Source organism: Prionailurus viverrinus, unplaced genomic scaffold (assembly GCF_022837055.1).
Source record: "Prionailurus viverrinus isolate Anna unplaced genomic scaffold, UM_Priviv_1.0 scaffold_45, whole genome shotgun sequence".
NCBI classification, from domain to species: Eukaryota; Metazoa; Chordata; class Mammalia; order Carnivora; family Felidae; genus Prionailurus; species Prionailurus viverrinus.
In genome coordinates, this window is record NW_025927610.1 from 2,586,648 (window position 1) to 2,604,148 (window position 17,501).

A 17,501-nucleotide genomic window follows, 5' to 3' on the forward strand; every position below is an offset into this window, starting at 1 on the left:
TGAGGTTTATCATTAAAATCGTGCGAATAACTATATCAGATTCTTTCCGTGTAAATTACATCTTAAGTTTTTATAATTCCTATTACAAATAGAGCTTTTGTATTAAAAGCATTTTTATTTTTCATTTAGGAGTTAACAGAGCAGTTTCATCAAGTTGAATCCCAGCTGAATAAGTTGAATCATCTTCTTACTGATGTTCTTGCTGATGTGAAGACAAAAAGAAAAATTTTGGCATCTAATAAACTGCATCGAATGGAAAGAGAATTATATGTATATTTTTTAAAAGATGAAGATTATCTGAAAGATATTGTGGAGAACTTAGAAAACCAATCAAAGATTAAAGTTGTTGGTCTGGAAGATTGAAGATTATTAAAAACAGAATCTTTACTACGTATGCTATGTTTTAATGTTTTCTATATTAGGGGGAAACATAGCTAATAAACACTACTAAAATTTTAAATTTGAGGTCAATGGAACATTTCATTTAATTAATTCAAGTATTGTATCAGTTTGGTTTTTTCCCTCATATAGTATATTTATTCAAAGTACCAGTGCTTTCTATGACTTGAACATTTGCTTGGTGGGACCTAGTTCTGATAACTTTTTACTTTTTACTTTTTCTGATAACTTTTTTACTTTTTTTTAAAACCTTTGTAGAACTTTGAATCAGCATTGTTAAACCCTAAGGTGTTAAACACCTTAATATGGAATAGCCAAGTACCCTCGTATTTGACTATAAAGTAAAATTCTATAAAGTAAAATACTCAAACTGTATCCCCCTGTAATTCCCTGCTGTAGACTTTGAGACTCTGAATGTTCCTATTTGTTCCACAAAGAATGTTGGGTGTCCATTGGCCATTGTTCATTTTAGCATCTGGGTCCTGGGGACTTAGAATTTCTGCAAGACATCTTAGTGCTTTGACTTCAGTATGACACATTATGAATGATTTTTAAATGAAATTTGAAAATGCCATAGAAGTGGTTGCTCAAAAGATGTATAATCTATTTTACCTGTTTCTCTGGAGGGAGAATACTTAAATGTTAGATTGTATCAGTTGGGATACAAGTGTATTATTTGGACCATTAGAAATTATTTTGAGTGGGATAAAATAATTTGAAATAGCTTATTTATCAGTCATGACATCAAGTGTTTCTTGAGTGCTTGATTTATAAGTGGCCTGTTACATACTTGTAAGCTCTGCAGAGGAAAAGGAGGATCTAGATATTCAAGGAATATTCCTTATTCAAGAATATTCCTGCTCCAGAATATATTACTTTTTAATATGGAATGCTAGTCTAAAAACTACACTTTTGTGGAATTTTTTAGCTATAACCATCAGAAAATGGGCATGCTTAGGTGACAGATAAGCCCTCAGAATTTTTATAATCTGTTGAACAAAATTATTTTGCCAATTACTGTATTTGTACATTATTTAAAAATGTATATTTATTAAATAGATCTAAATATGCTTGAAAATTTGTAACAATTTTGTCTAAGATTTTTCTCTTAGCTCCTCATGGGTGACTTTTATTCCTTTTTTTTCTTTCTCTATTCTACAGTGGAATAGAGAATTTACTTAAAATTTTTCTTTTCTCCAGTAATGTGCGAAAATATGTCACCCAGTTTCCTGGCTCATGGAACAGCACATTCTGTTTAGATTAGTGCCATGTGTGTTAGATGTATGACCAGCTACTTGATGATTTGTACTGTCCCTTCCACACCTTCACCCACTCAGCCCAGGGGCGAGTACAGCTGAGAGGTGTGCATGGAATGATGTCAGGTTGTGTGTCTATCATAATTACCCAAGTCCATTAAAAATGTTTATGTTACTAGATTTGTACAGTTGAAGATTATAACAGCCATTTGTTTCAAACCTCAGGATGTATATGAATAGATTGCTTGCTTCAAAATTGGTTAACTAGAAATTGTATGCTTTGTTACCTGTTTACCATAATATTCCAGTTGAGTCTCTAACCATTTTGCCTCCTTCTTGCTATTCTATTGTATCGGTAACTATGGAGATAATTGATTCCTATTTTACGTGGTCATTACAGAGAGTGATTTTTATGAATGTCTCTGTATGTAACATTTTTCAAATAACTTCTTATTTTGAAGTAAAATTAATATATGGATATTATGTTTATCTTACGTTTAGGATTTATGAAAATGGAAAATTATGAGGCATTTGTAGGCTTTGATCCCTGTAAGATACTGCTTTCCAGTGTTGCTCAGAAGATTATGTCTGCTGTGTACTCAGGTGACTTAGTGGAGTCTAAGCATTGGAGAGGGTGAAAAGAGTGAGTAATTTTTATGAATCTGTCTTTAGTTACCTTAACTAAGGTTTGAAAATGAGCCAGCAGAATTATTCTAAGGAACTTTATATTGTGTAGAGAAGCTTTGCTACAAACAAATGGAGTCCTGCTCCCCTTGGTTTCCTCTCATTCAGTGATAACTGACCTGCTCGCTAGACTTCACATTCTCTTAACCCTTAACACTTTAAAATTTCTTTTCACTATTTATTTTTGAGAGAGAGAGACAGAGCACGAGCAGGGGAGGCGCAGACACAGAATCCAAAGCAGGCTTCAGGCTCTGAGCTGTCAGCACAGAGACTGATGCAGGGCTCAGACTCACGAACCATGAGATCATGACCTGAGATCAAGTCAGACGCTTAACTGACTGAGCCACCAGGCGCTCCAGCCCTTAATGCTTTAAAATGTAGCACTCTCTTCCTTGTTCCAGGCATTTATGCCAAACATTTCCTGAGAATCTGCACTGGCTGTGTAAGTGACCTCAGAAGAGATGGGCTGTTTCACGGTGCCCCCGGCTTCAGCCTTAGCTCTTGGGTCATTGAACGTACATTGACATAGTATTTGCTTACTATGTGTGGCAGACCAGAGAGGTGTTTTTGACAGCGTGTGTATTATGCTGCCAGAGAAATGAATAAATTCCTAGGTGGCAAAGATCGACAGATACGTGTATATGCATTTATGGCATCATGTATAGCAGCAGTGACATACGCTCACAAGTATGACTGAAATATTTGGAGTACCAGTTATTTTTTTTACTAGCAAAGTTGTCTTGTTTTTTAATATTTAAGTCGGCCAATTTGTTGTTTCTTTTCCACAGAGTAAGTTATATGTGAATGAGATATAATTGAGTAATTGTGATGAAATAATTGAGAGTATTGAAAAATTGTGCAAAAGCTATATACGTGCAGTTTCTCGAAGATATAGGTAGCACTTAACATTTAGATTTGTTCATATTCAGGCCTCTGTTGCTCATGAGCCTCGTTAGAGTAGAAGTCATTAATAAATGAACTGGTAAGAATTTTTGGGTATGGACTACCTACCTAGAAATTTTGATAGTGTTTTGGGGAGTGGGGGGGGGGCATACAGTAAGGAAGATAAATACTTAAATATCAAAGAGCTTTCTTCTTTATCCTGTATAGTTTCTAAAATAAAAAAGCAGTGTGTACTTGACAGGTAGAAATGTACTTCCCTTTGAAAACCGATAGGAATAAAAAATGATAGAAATAGTAAAACGTCTCTGGTAGCTTCAGTGTGAGTTTGTTGAGAAAGATTTATGGCCATCAGTCGATCTTGTGAACTCTGGTCATGTTCTTATACCCTATAAAATTCTAGTTTTCATACATTTATTGAGAGGTAGTAGGAAAAGATAAAGGTATTTTTCTGTCAAATGTTACTGGATTTGGAAAAATAGTGGAATTTTCATATGGATTCTGTATTGTCTGTTGCTACATAACACCCTTGCTACCAACTTAGCAACTTAAAACAACCCACATTTGTTATCTCCCAGTGTCTGTGGGTCAGGAGCTGGGGCACAATTTAGCTTCATCCTCTGCTGGGCTACAGTGCAGAGGTGTGAGCCGGGGCTATGGTCTCATCTGAGGCCCGAATGGGGAAGCATTTGCTTCCAGTGCACATGGTTGTTGGCAGATTCAGTTCCTTGTAGGCTTTTGGACTGAGGGCTTCGGTTGGCTGTTGGCTCTAAGACACCTTCAGTTCCTTTTCACGTGGTTCTCCTTCGGCCTGGCTTTACGTGATAGCAGCTTGCTTTTTCCCTAACAAGAGTGTCGTCATAGTTGTCTGCAGAGTAATTGGGAACATCTTGTCACCGTTGCTGTACTCTGTGGGTTAGAAGTGAGCCAGTAAGTCTCACCCACACTCAAGGGTGTGAGTACTAGGAAGGAGGGGTCTTGGGACTACCCTGGAGTTTGTCTGCCACAGAGTCTCACCAGTTTCTTATTTCGTATGGATTGGATTAAATTGGTTGCTGGTGGGTTATTGATGAATGATGCTGGACCTAAGACCTAGTTAATTCCTGGACCCTTGTCACATGCTGAGTTGTTACTGCATCAGACCCTTACCTCTCACAAGTAAAATACCGTATTCGGTGTCTCATTTCTAAAACCCATTTCATACCAAATAAATATAAAAATTGAACTCATAAATCAGTGAGAATAACTACAAATATTTGTTACTACAAACAAGTAACACCGAACAGCATTACTATTACACGTCACTTCAGGGTCTGCATTTCTGATGTGCTACACTGAGGGATCTCGCGATACACATGCAGTAAAGGTTGGATTACATATATCTTCTTGCTGCAAGATCATTATTTAAAAACCCTTTGCTGTGAGAATCAAAATATGCAAAAACTTAAACTACAGTTTAATGAATTAATATGAAGAGGACATCCTTGTAATTGCATCTTCAAAACCTCAACATTTCCTTCTCAATTAAAACTCCCTCCTGCTCAGAGGTAACCATCATCCTGACTGGCAGTCACCTCCACTTCCTGATGATGGGCATTTTCTCCAGAGGCTTTTTTGGCAGAGATTATGTGTATGCAACACCAGTCTGTCCTGGGGAGCAGGATCAGGCTGCATGGCTCAGTCTCCTTGCAGTCAGGTGTGACCCGGGTTCCTGTCTGTGGGACGTGTGCTCAGGTGGTGTGTGCCATTTCCAGGGTAGGCCCAAAGACATTCAACTTGCTTCCCAGCTGGCCTCTTTCCTTCCACCCAGTAGGAACCCCAAACGACTCCTTTCAAACTCTGCAAATGATAACAGTGTCCTAGAGGATTGTGGAACATGTTGGAAACTGCAGTCCTGGAGGGACTTCACAAAAGATGTGTAACCAGCTGAGTACACTCACTCAGAACATGAAAGGGAAATAAACTTTATTCTTTAAGCCATTGTATTGTTGAGTCTTTTGTGACTGTAGCTTAGCTTTGTACCTTAATGAGAGAGAGAGAGAGAGGGAGAGAGAGAGAGAGAGAGAGAGACGAGGGAGAGAGAGAGAGGGAGGGGGAGAGAGAGAGAGAGAGAGGGAGAGAGAGAGAGAGAGAAAGAGAGAGAAAGAGAGAGAAAGAGAGAGAGAGAGAGAAAGAAATATCTTAAGCAGGCTCCATGCTTAGTTAGCACGGAGCCCGATGCAGAGCTCAATTCCATGACCCTGAGATAATGACCTAAGCCAAAATCAAGAGTCAGACGTTCAACTAACAGCCACCCAGGTGCCCCAACCCATATACATTTAACCTAGATTGAAAATTGGGTTCATCTGACTTAAATTTTCACAGTCATTTGGTGGTTCAATAATGCTGTTGAAAGTCTTTGGTAAATACTGGGGGAAGAGTTTGCAGGGTGATTTCAGGGCTGGCGGCTGACCTGCTGCTATGTGTAGGGTTATGCGTATGATTAAGCATGTTTATTAGAAGATATCTTTTGTCTAAGGACCTATAGAAATCAGGTACATGTTCTAGTACACATTTGTCCAAATTATTTTTCATTCTAACAGCTTAGATGTGAATGTGGTATCTTCCGGAAAAAAAAAAAAACAAAAACTTTGACAGACATTCTAAATTAATTACAATTTGAGACTCAAAAGGTAAATATTTGTGAAAATCCAGTTCATTAATTTGAACTGTGTCTGCATTGCTCCCATCTTTAGAAATGTCTGATTTCAAGGACAGATAACATAAAACTAAATGACCAAGTAGATCTATTTTGATTGTATTCATTCTGGTCAAGAGTATAATGGATAAACATTTTGTATTTTATTTCTATTAAATAAACATAAAATCCTTATATCCAGTCACTTAGCAAGCCCTGCCAGGTGTGGGATTTCCGTCCCCACCGCCCCCATGCCAGCCTCCACTGCTCCTCGCTGGGGACATATGCAGTGGTGTCCTACTTGCTGTTGGCCTTCTTTACTGCCACTCTGGACTTGCCTTCATGCCTTTGCTCGAACTAGCTCAGCCCTTGTCCTCACCCTCTGCAGAGCTCCTCTGTGCAAATACGCCATGTGCCATAGGGGCCCCTGCCGTCCCTTTGTAGTCTTGTGTTCCACCACCGTCCCTCTCACTTTACCCCCCCCACTCAGATGGGACTGTAACTTCCAAAGGTGACATTTTCCAACACCATCCTCTACTTAACCCTTTTCTCTCCTTCACTCAACTGGTGAAAGCGTTTTACGAGTTCTGCCCCAAATACTTCTGCTCCCAGGAAGCCTTCTTAGAAGTAAGCTGCCTTGGGGCACCTGGGTGGCTCAGTCAGTGAAGTGTCTGACTGTGGCTCAGGTCATGATCTCACAGCTTGTAAGTTCAAGCCCCACATCGGGCTATGTGCTGACAGCTCGGAGATTGGAGCCTGCTTCGGATTCTGTGTCTCCCTCTCTCTCTCTGCCCTTCCCCTGCTCATCTCTGTCTCTCGCTCTCAAAAAATAAACATTAAAAAAAATTTCTTTTTAGAAGTAAGCTGCCTTGCAGTCCTTCACAGTTCGGCTGAGAGAACATACTGTGAGGTTCCTGGGCTTATCCATAGGGTGCTTTTTGCTCTTTGAGACAGAGCAAGGTGTCCTCGCCTCCAAATGCTGCCCCCCAGGGGGCTCGGCTGTGAATTCATCTCTCAGTGATTTGGAAGAGCTTTCTACAGACAATATGTGTATGTGGAGGACTCTTCTGTTACATATGTTGTAAATGTTTTCCTCAATATTTTTGGGAGGTCTCTTGTTTGTAGTACTCTAGGAAATTAAAAAATAATTTTTTTAATGTTTTTATTTATTTTTGAGACAGAGAGAGACAGAGCATGAGCAGGGGAGGGGCAGAGAGAGGGGGAGACAGAATCCGAAGCAGGCTCCATGCTCTGAACTGTCAGCACAGAGCCCGATGCAGGGCTCGAAGTTACGAACCGTGAGATCATGACCCGCGCTGAAGTCAGATGCTTAACCGACTAAGCCGCCCAGGTGCCCCTAGGAAATTTTTTAAAAACAAAACCAAAACAAAGTCTGTAATTCCACATTAAAAAAAATTTTTTACATGCTTATACACACAGGCATGTAGCATACATCTGTACATTGTTTTCTTAGTTCAGGTTTTTGTTTGTGGCTCTCCTTCCATTGCTAACCCATGCTGATAACTTCGTATATCCCTTTTATATCTGTGCCCGTCTCTTTCTGTGATTTTAATCGCAGCTTGTGTGTGTGGCTGTGCTGTGCTGTGTGGGCCCTCTCCCCGCTTCTTCCAACGGGATCGCCTGAGGCCTTTCTTGCCCGGGTATCGCTTTTGCCCCCCTCCTCTCAGTCCTCCCCCCCCCCCCCCCCCCCCCCCGCCATAAGCTCCCTGTGGGCAAAGCTCAGTGTGGTTCCTGGGACCCTGATCTGCTGCAGTCGGTGCTAGGAATGGTCTGAGAAAGCAGACCTGGCATTTAGGACTTCGATCATCCTCAGATCGGCACCGGTGACTCCCATCGAGTTGTAGCTGGACGAGGGATGATGGCAGTGAGGGCCGGACGCTGTGGGACAGTGTGGCGCACCACTGCAGGCAACTGCAGCTGCCTGGACAGTGCTGTGGATTTACAAAGTGCGAGGCAGCGGCAGACAATGGAAGTGGTGGCTGTGGCTAGGAATAACACATCCTTTGGAAAAAAACAGAGGCTGAGGGTGATTAATTCAGCAGTTAAAGGCTAACCGTGGTAAGCAGAGGGCTTCCCTGGTAGCCTAAAAAAGATCACTCACAGCCACAGGACCATTGCTTAGTCCTAACACTTGTAGAGCTCTAGAAAAGGCTGGATTCTCTGCCCAGGGAGGTGTGCTACCTCAAGGTCAGGGCCTTGATGAGGAAGAGGGACCAGGCCCTGAGGTACGGGACGGGGACATCCGGATTGGCACATTCAAATCCTGAGTCCCAGATGCTTCCGGGAACTGCAGAAATGGCTGCTCCTCTGTTAAAGGCTAGTGTCCCATCACCCCGCCATTGCTGAAGACAATGCAGGATGCATCTGGAAAAATACATGCTCCCTGAGGAGCTGCTGCCTCCCTCCCCCTTGACCATTAAGTCAACAACCTAGCCAAGAGGCACTGGACCTGTTAGGGGAGTGTGTAAGACCTGCGCCAGCCAGGTGGTCAGATGAGACAACCATTGGGTAGTGTGGCCGGGGAAAGACACAGCATGTTAACTAGTAATGGGATTGGCTACTGAGGAGTAAAGCCCTGTAAAGGACCCAGTCAAGGCAGACACGGAGCAGCTCCCTGAGACTGAGTGTTGAAGAAAGAGGTGGAATGACTTGACCAGCTGACATACGCTGGCCTGCCACCCGCTGTCCCAGCACAAGCACCTGGGGCCCTTTAGTGGCGTGGCTGTGCGCTGGGGTGGAGGTCACGCGTGGACCCAGGTGCCTGTGCTCCCACTCACTGCGGCTGATCCAGGTACTGGCTCTGCTGAGGTCCGGCCTTCCAACACACCAAAAGCTGAGTCCCCAGTAATACCATCCTTTGAGGGAACAGTCACTTGGTGCCGAGTTGACAACGCTGAACCCTTTGTGCCCCCAAAGGTGCAGTGATTTATCGACACGTTCCAGGCATGGGTTTCCCTTTACTGTTGCGTAGGGCCTCAGTGAGCTCCGCTACCCACGGCTCAGAGCATTTGATCCACTGATAGTCCCACAAGCATCTCACTGGACGTGGAGACCCGCCGTGCAGTCAGGGAGCTGCCGTGGGCACGTGGCTGTGGGACCCACGTGTCCCCTCAGCCACACACTCAGAAACACCACCCCGACAGAGGGTGGGATGGCCAGTGACAGGCACAGCTTGGGCCCCGGCATGGAGCAGCAACCTCCAGGGCACAGTGTCCCTGGTGTGTACAATTAAGTACACGCTGTACCTCAGTGAGCGTTCCAGGGGCAGTGTCCCCAGTACGTATAATTCAGGGGTCTCCAAACCAAAAGGTAGACGTGGGAGTGGTCCTCCTTACCATCATTTCCAGTGCTCTAGTCAGTAAATTTGTGTCTGGCCCTCAGCACCTCTGGCTCCTGCAGATTCAGTCTTGACGGTCAGAGAGGGAGCCCACTAGGGTGCACAAGAATGCCATTCAATTTGCAGCTACAGCTGCTGCCCGGTCACTTCAGTATCCTCATGCCAAGAGACTGGCAGGCAAGGAATGGAATTTGTACCCGCCTGGGTGCTCCGTGGTCATCAGAAGTCAGGGCTGCCGTTACCTGATGGGGCAGGGAAGCTTACCCTTGGTACCCCAGTGATAGCTCTAGTCACCTCTCTGTCTCCTTTCTAAATCCGATTCAGTGACCCTGGCCTGAGGAGGGTATGGTCACCAGGGGCTTATACCTCTCAGGGATGAGGGTTTAGGAAACTCTATTGGGTAGTCTACGTACACCGGCAGAGGTGCTAAGCCAGGGTGAGGGGACTCTAGAATGTGTACGAGAGGAGGGACACAAATATTTGTAGCTTTGAGACCAGCCGCATTGACCAAGGGAGGCAGTCCATCCCATTAACCTTCCTTTTAGAAGTTTACCCCCAGGGTGCTTAGGTGGCTCATTTGGTTAAGCGTCCAGCTCTTGATCTCAGCTCAGGTCACCATCTCAAGGTTCATGAGTTCAAGCCCCACATCGGGCTCTGTGCTGACAGTGCAGAGCCTGCTTGGGATTGTGTCTCTCCTCTCTGCCCCTCCCTGCTGTGCTCGCTTTCTTTCTCTCTCAAAATTAATAAACTAAAAAAATAAAATAAAATAAAAAAGTTTCCCCCAAGGGGGCTCCTGGGTGATGTAGTCGGTTAAGTGTCCGACTCGACTCTTGATCTCAGCTCAGGTCATGATCTCCTTGTTCGTGAGTTCGAGCTCTAAAATGGGCTCTGTGTTGATGGTGCAGGGCCTGCTTGGGATTCTGTCTCTTTCTCTCTTTCTGCCCCTCCCCAGTTTGCTGTCTCTCTCTCCTTCTCTCCCTCTCTCTCTCTCTCTCTCAATAAACAAACAGACTTTTAAAAAAGTTTTTAAAAAGGGGTGCCTGGGTGTTTCACTCGGTTGCACATCTGACTCAGTTTCGGCTCAGGTCATGATCTCTGGGTTCGTGGGTTCGAGCCCAGCTTGGGATTCTCTCTCTCCCTCTCTCTCTGCCCTCCCTGCTTGTGTGCACATGCGCGTGCGCTCTCTCTCTCTCTCTCTCTCTCTCTCTCTCTCTCTCTCTCTCTCAAATAAGAACATTTTTTAAACAATAAAAAACTAAAATTAACAATAAAAGATTCTCCAGGAAGAGGCGCACTGGAACCTTGATGGAGCTGCTTTCAGAGTGCATCTGCAGCGAGTGGCTGTGAGCAGTGCACAGGAGCGCCTGGCAGTGTAGGACCGCCGTGAGCCCTGCAGGTGCCCAGACCCCTACCCCAGCACTAAGCCAGTCATCGCCCCAGCTGCTGGGAGTGCTGCCGGCTGGCTATTTATGACACACCCTCTCCTGGTGGCTGCCTCAGCTGCACACCCCTTTCCCAGGACCGACCAGTCCAATGACTGGTTGGTGCTGGGATTTAAAGGCCCAGCTCCCTTAACCCAATGGGGGATAACTCTATAGCCATCCAGGTCCCAAGCAGGCCTTTGTAGTGACTGCATCTGGGTTCTCCTCCGGTCATCCTTCTGTACGTGTTGAACCTGAGGGCACTCCCCAGTAACCTTTCCAAATGCAAACCTTCATCTCTGAGTCGGCTCCCAGGGACCAGACCTGTGCCAGTGGGTGTCTATAACACACTTGTGCACATAAATGAGGAGGTTTGGTCACTGGTTTCAAAAATGGGATCGTATTTTCACAGATTCCTGTATGCATCTTCAAGGCCACTAATAAAGCCCTAAGTCATTCTTTTCAAAGGGGGTGTGTGCTTCCTGGTATGGATGGTACTTAATTTATTCATTGATTTCCCTCTTGATTGGTATCCACTTTGTTTTCAGTCTTTTGCCATAGATGTTTTGGTTTCAACCTATTTACTGTTGCATACATTTCTATGAAACAGCCAATAGTGAGGTTGTTTAGTTAGATGGTTCATACATTTTGTATATAAAATGTTTATATATATAAACCGTCTGTTTTTATTGAGGGTATACACTCACATGCACACACACACATCCTACACACAAACCGTATTCGTAATTTATAACTCAACATTCCACAAGTTTAACACCCCTGTAGCCTTCACCGAAATCAAGAAACAGAACATCGGTAACACCCCGGAGGCCATCTTTGCTACCTGTGGGCCTGTCCCTTTTCTTCCCAACTCTCAAGGGTGATGCATGTATTTTTAGTTTCCGTAGGTATTGACAGCTTGTTTTCCAACAAGATTCTAACTATTTACATTCTTACCACTGATGCCTGAAACTACCTCTTCCTTCCATTTCCAGTTACGTTTGTTTAAATTTCTCCGACTACGAGTGAGTTTGGGTATTATATCGTGTTTATTTGCTCTTTGGATTTGCTCATTTGTGCATTGCTTCTTCCTATCTTTTCCTCATTTTTTATTTTTTCTACTAAAAAATGTTTATGTTTATTTTGGAGAGAGACAAGAGTGAGCAGGGGAGGGGTAGAGAGAGAGGGAGACACAGAATCTGAAGCAGGCTCCAGGCTGTGAGCTGTCAGCACAGAGCCCGACGCGGGGCCCAAGCCCATGAACCATGAGATCGTGACCTGATCTGAAGTCAGACGCTTAACCAACTGAGCCACCCAGGCGCCCCCTCATTTTTTAAATTGAATTGTCTTTTTTTGCAGTATATAAGAACCGTTGTATAACACAGATATTAACCCTTTATGATTTTTGTTCCGAATGGTTTTCCCAATGTATTCTTTCAGAAGTGGTGTTACTTCTCCCTATTGATCTGTTTTTTTCCTACTGAACTGAGATGCCATCTTTGTTCTGTAGTAAAGTCTCATAAATCCTGGGGTCAATTTCTGGATTGTCCATTCTGTTCCAGAAATCTTTTTGACTATTCCTATTCAAATGCCATGTGGAGTTGATTGCAGTGGCTTTCTAGCATGTTCTGATAATCTAGCACGGCAGGCCTTTTATTTTATTTTTTCACTTACCTTTTGTCTGCTTTCAGATCTTTAGTATTTCATCTATACTTTGATGTTGTTTTTTCAATTAAAAGAGCTCGGTAGGCTCTCTAATTGGAAATGCGGTGCCTTTATTTTTGGAAGAATTGAATATTTTGTGCATATCTGGATGCCGTGTCTTTCCACTTGTATAAATCTTCTTTTGTGCCATTTTATAAGATTTTAAGCTTTCACCATTGAATGCATCATGGCTTTTTGTTAAATTTATCCCGAGTTCTTTCTTTTGTAAAGATTTCCCCTGTTTGCATTTCTTGGTTGTCACTGTTGCTGTGGAGGGTCATAAACCACAGTGGTTATGAGCACGAACACCTGAGTCATGTTGCCTGGGGTTCAGTGTGGGCTCCTTCACTTACCGTTCAGCCCAAGCTTATTAAAATTAAAACAAAATTTAAAACAAGTTTGTATTCACGATGTTTTACTGAACCTCTAATTGTTCCATTGCAATATTATTTGTTATAAGAATTTCCTCAGGGCGCCTGGGTGGCTCAGTTGGTTAAGCCTTTGATCTTGATTTCAGCTCAGGTCATGATCTCACGGTCAGTCGTGAGATCGAGCACCGTGTCGGGCTCCTGCTTAGTGCAAAGCCTGCTTAAGATTCTCTCTCTGTCTTCTTCTGTCCCTCCACTTCTCCCACATGCTCTCTCTCTCTCTCTCAAAAAAGAAAAAATTCCTCAAACATCTAATACTTTAAAGGTTTCTGCAAAATGTTGAACTTGGGTTTTCAGACTCAAGTATTCAGTGGAAATGCCAAATAATAATTTCTAATAAACATTGCGTGGTTACGTGGATCTGTCTGCAATGAATTTGAAGATATATTACGTAAATGTTTATTGTGGTAGTATGCATTTTGGGCCTCAGTTTGGTTACATTGTTTTACATAAGTAAATAGTAAGTAGCATGCTCCTGTCACGAGGCCATCTGTGTTTAGCTAATCAGAGGACTTAGATTTCAATGCCTCTTTCATGTTTCCCGTTTGTGTTTTTAAAAGCTGCAGAAGTGGTGAACAAATCCCGTATTAAGTGTTCAGTACTTCTTGAAGATGGGAAGAATCAATCACTGGAAAAAAGGGTAAATCATTGCGAATGTGATGAATTCTAAACAGGTAACTTTCACTTGTCCACCACAGGCTTTTCAAGTGTCTGCTGTGTGCTAGACCCTGCGGATTCCACGCTTCAGAGAATAAAGAACCGAGTGCTTGTTCTCCAGGAGCTTGTAGCTGAGCCTGCTTGGTGGGGGATGGGGGATGGGGGACGGGAAGACAGAGACGTGTGTCAGGTGCCATGGTAGGAGAGACAGTCCCGAGAACAGCAGGAGGGACAGCAGGCCCATTTCTGCCCTATCTCGTTTAGTTTTTTTCTGGGTGGTGGGGAAAGTAGTCTGAAGTGTGAGAATTATGCCTGAGTTGACATCTAGAGGGTGGTTAGGAGCCGGTCGGTCTGGAGCCCCATCTTTGGAGACTGGGGGAGGACTTGGCCAAAGTGTTCAGGTTAGGGAAGGAGCTGGGGCTCCGGGGCGGCTGGAATACAGGGGGGTTCTGGAAGCAGGGGGAACCCCTGTCTCAGGGGTGCTCTGTGTGGTGTGGGTCCTATCACCAAGACCTGGGACAGGAGACACAGTGGCCGGGAGAATAGACCCGGGGGGAAACTCCCTATGTTCAAGGCCCAGCCTAACTCGGTCTAACTTAGACTCCCTGTAGTACAATGGGGGCGGTGGGACCTGCCCAGGGGTTGGCAGGCTCATTGTCGTCCTTCAGGTGGAGGGAGAGGCTGCTGACTTCTGATGGGGGGGGGGGGGGGGCGGCAGCCCTGCCTTTGGAGATTCGGAGGTTCCCTCTCAGCCCTGCTTCCTGGTGCCCCTCCTGTCCCTCAGATAGAAAGCCAGCTTACCCTTAACAATTTTGCTTCTTTTCTTGCAGAAGAATTTTGAAAAGCCATATACCTGATGATGTGTTTTTAAGTTAACATTTAAAACATCCATAATGAGGGGCGCCTGGGTGGCGCAGTCGGTTAAGCGTCCGACTTCAGCCAGGTCACGATCTCACGGTCCACGAGTTCGAGCCCCACGTCAGGCTCTGGGCTGATGGCTCAGAGCCTGGAGCCTGTTTCCGATTCTGTGTCTCCCTCTCTCTCTGCCCCTTCCCCGTTCATGCTCTGTCTCTCTCTGTCCCAAAAATAAATAAAAAAAGTTGAGAAAAAAAAAATCCATAATAAGTTTAAAATGTTTCGTAGGACACGATTTCTACGTATTGATAATATTGCCATTTTAAAAAAGATTACATCATTGCTTAAAATATATCTACTAAAATCTAAGTACTATACTCTGGTAACTTAATATCCACAAGTATCGCTTTTTTTTTTTTTACTGTTTATTATTATTGTTTTAAAAAATTTTTTAACGTTTATTTGTTTTTGAGACAGAGAGAGACAGAGCATGAATGGCGGAGGGGCAGAGAGAGAGGGAGACACAGAATCAGAAGCAGGCTCCAGGCTCTGAGCCATCAGCCCAGAGCCTGATGCGGGGCTCGAACTCACAGACCGTGAGATCGTGACCTGAGCTGAAGTCGGATGCCCAACCGGCTGAGCCACCCAGGCGCCCCTACTGTTTGTTTATTTTTGAGAAAGAGAGAGACAGAGCGTGAGTTGGGGAGGGGCAGAGAGAGAGGGAGACACAGAATCCGAAGCAGTCTCCAGGCTCTGAGCTGTCCGCACAGAGCCTGACGCGGGGCTCGAGCCCACAAACCACAAGATCATGACCTGAGTCAAAGTCAAACACTCAACTGACTGAGCCACCCAGGAGCCCCCATAAGTATTGCTTTAAGAGTGACATGAGAAAGATATTCTTCAGCAAAATGAATTTTTGTATTTCCCCTTTGCTCCTCAAATGCCTTTTCTTTTTTCTTTAATTTGTTAATGTTTATTTATTTTGAGAGAGAGAGAGGGAGAGGCAGAGAGAGAGAAGATCCCAAGCATACTCTTTGCTGTCAACACAGACCCTGACACAGGGCTCGAACTCACAAACCATGAGGTTATGACCTGAGCCAAGATCAAGAATCGGCCACTTAACAGACTGAGCCACCCAGGCACCCCTCAGATTCCTTTTCTTGTATACTCCTCTGCAAAATTGTTAATGTAATATAATTTCATGCTTGGAAGTTTTTTCTTAAAACCATGTGATGTCTCTCTGCAATAAACATGTGAATATAAACTTCAACTTTACATTTTCTGTGACCATATACCAAATATTGAAACATTTTCCTTCAAAATTATTTTTAAAGTGCTATTAATATATGTTCAAAACAACATAAATATATCACAAAATGTGAAAAATAAACACGAAAAATAAATATTATTCTGAATGAGTCTGGTACTGAGATAGGTAGAGATTCTTTTTTCCCCTCAGTCTGTGAATTTGTGAATGGAGGTGATGCGGTCCTAGACAGAGACAAGAAGGGGGTTGCTGCTGAGCTGTGTTAAAACAAAACTTAGTAGCTAGATGAACATGTTCTCAAATCATTGTGGTGATTTTACTTTCTGTTAATCGGCCTTTCCCCGGAAGTCGTAAATTATGAATCTTCAGTCTTACGCACGTCTGCAGGGGCCTCTTGTCCACGGCGCCTCTCATCACGCTCACAGGCAGCGGTCGGAGACTCAAGTCCTGCCTGTTCCAGCCCGTGATGCAGATAGGCGCTCCTGCCTGGGTGAAGAGTCACAGCCCTGGAAGATACCATATGGTTTCATTAGAAAGTTTGCTCATAGATAATGTGATGCTGTGTCCCCACTTTACCTTGGACGAGTTTTACCAGGAATCAGTTTGCTTTATAGATCTGTCTTAGGAATCCATATTCTAGTGAAATATTTAATGTTTTTCTACAGAATCTAAATTCTTTTACAAGCCGGACGTCACGAGCTTCCATCAAGCTCTGTCTTCAGCCCTCCGGTGTCAGACTCACGGACCAGCCGTCTGCTGACCCAGACGGAAGAGCAGCAGCTCACCGCTGCCTCCCCGCTGTCTACCTCCACCGTGGAAGCAGGAGGCTTCGGTTCTGCAGAAAATGGAATGGAAAAGAAAACAATTCCTAAAGGAAGATATAGGTAATGAAAAAAGAGAAAGCATGAATCTTAAAGGAAAACATAGCATACATAATTTTTCGGGGAGAACAAGCAAACGCGTGGCATCGGAAGAAGACGCTGCTGAGGTCAAAGCCTACCTAAATTGTGGGAACCCCAGAGCATGCGAAAACCATTTTTGCGATAGTAGATATTTGGATGATTTGGAGCAAAAAGCCAAGTGATTGAAATGCTCCAAGAGGCTGAGGCTCTGGTGGTGACACCGATGTATGAGGATGGTTGGACCCAGCTGAGTGGCCCAGGTGAGTCAGCAGCGTCGGGTCTGCTGGTCAGTTCTGTTTCTGTGCCACTGCAACCCCCCTTCTCTTAGTGTCTGATTTGGGTAGGAGAGCCCGGGAGAAGATTTGAGGCCCCCCCCCCCCCACCGCCCCCAGTGGTGAGTGACCGAGAACGTACACTCATCAGGTGTTCAAGAAACCGCCAGTGTTTTCCAGAGCAGGCACACTGCTCTGTGCTCCAGCAGCACTGGACGGGGGGGCAGACCCTCAGCCTCCTTGCCGGTACCGTCTCCTGCTGTCAGCCGTTCCCGAGGTGTGAAGCGGGGTCTCGCTGCGGCTTTAAACTGCGTTTCCCTCCCAACTAATTGCATGGAGCGTCTTCTCTGTGCTTATCGCCGTTTGTGTATCTTCTCGGGGGAAACGTCTGCTCAGATCTTTTGCTCCTTTTTTAATGAGGTTACTTGTGTCTTATTTTGCATCTGTAAGCATTCTTTCTATATTCTGATACAAGTCCCTTGTCGGATCTATACTTTGCAGTTCTCCACAGCTGTGGTTTGTTTGTCTTCAGTTTCTTGCTGGTGTCTTTTGAAGCACAACATTTTTTAATCCGATGAACTCCAGTTTATCAATTATTTTCTTTTATTACTTACACTTTTGTTGTCATATTCAAGAATGCTTTGCCTATCCCAGGTCTTGAAGGTTTACTTCTATTTATGGTTTTAGGGCCACCTGGGTGGCTCAGTTGGTTAAGTGTTTG

At 44.1% G+C, this 17,501-nt stretch overlaps 1 protein-coding gene across 12 annotated transcripts in view; it reads left to right on the forward strand.

The window, feature by feature from the left end:
• The window catches only part of HAUS3 (HAUS augmin like complex subunit 3), a 43,784-nt gene that overhangs the window by 17,648 nt on the left and 8,635 nt on the right, over positions 1-17,501 (forward strand). For 6 of the 12 annotated variants that reach the window (XR_007149718.1, XR_007149719.1, XR_007149720.1 and 3 more), the window contains 3 exons: positions 130-391; positions 2,157-2,298; positions 13,388-14,393. Coding sequence is in view for 2 of the 12 variants with exons in the window: in XM_047847289.1 (XP_047703245.1) it covers positions 130-363 (234 nt within the window). In the remaining 10 variants the exon portion in view is untranslated. The other 6 variants (XR_007149722.1, XR_007149725.1, XR_007149726.1 and 3 more) reach the window with 5 other exon arrangements.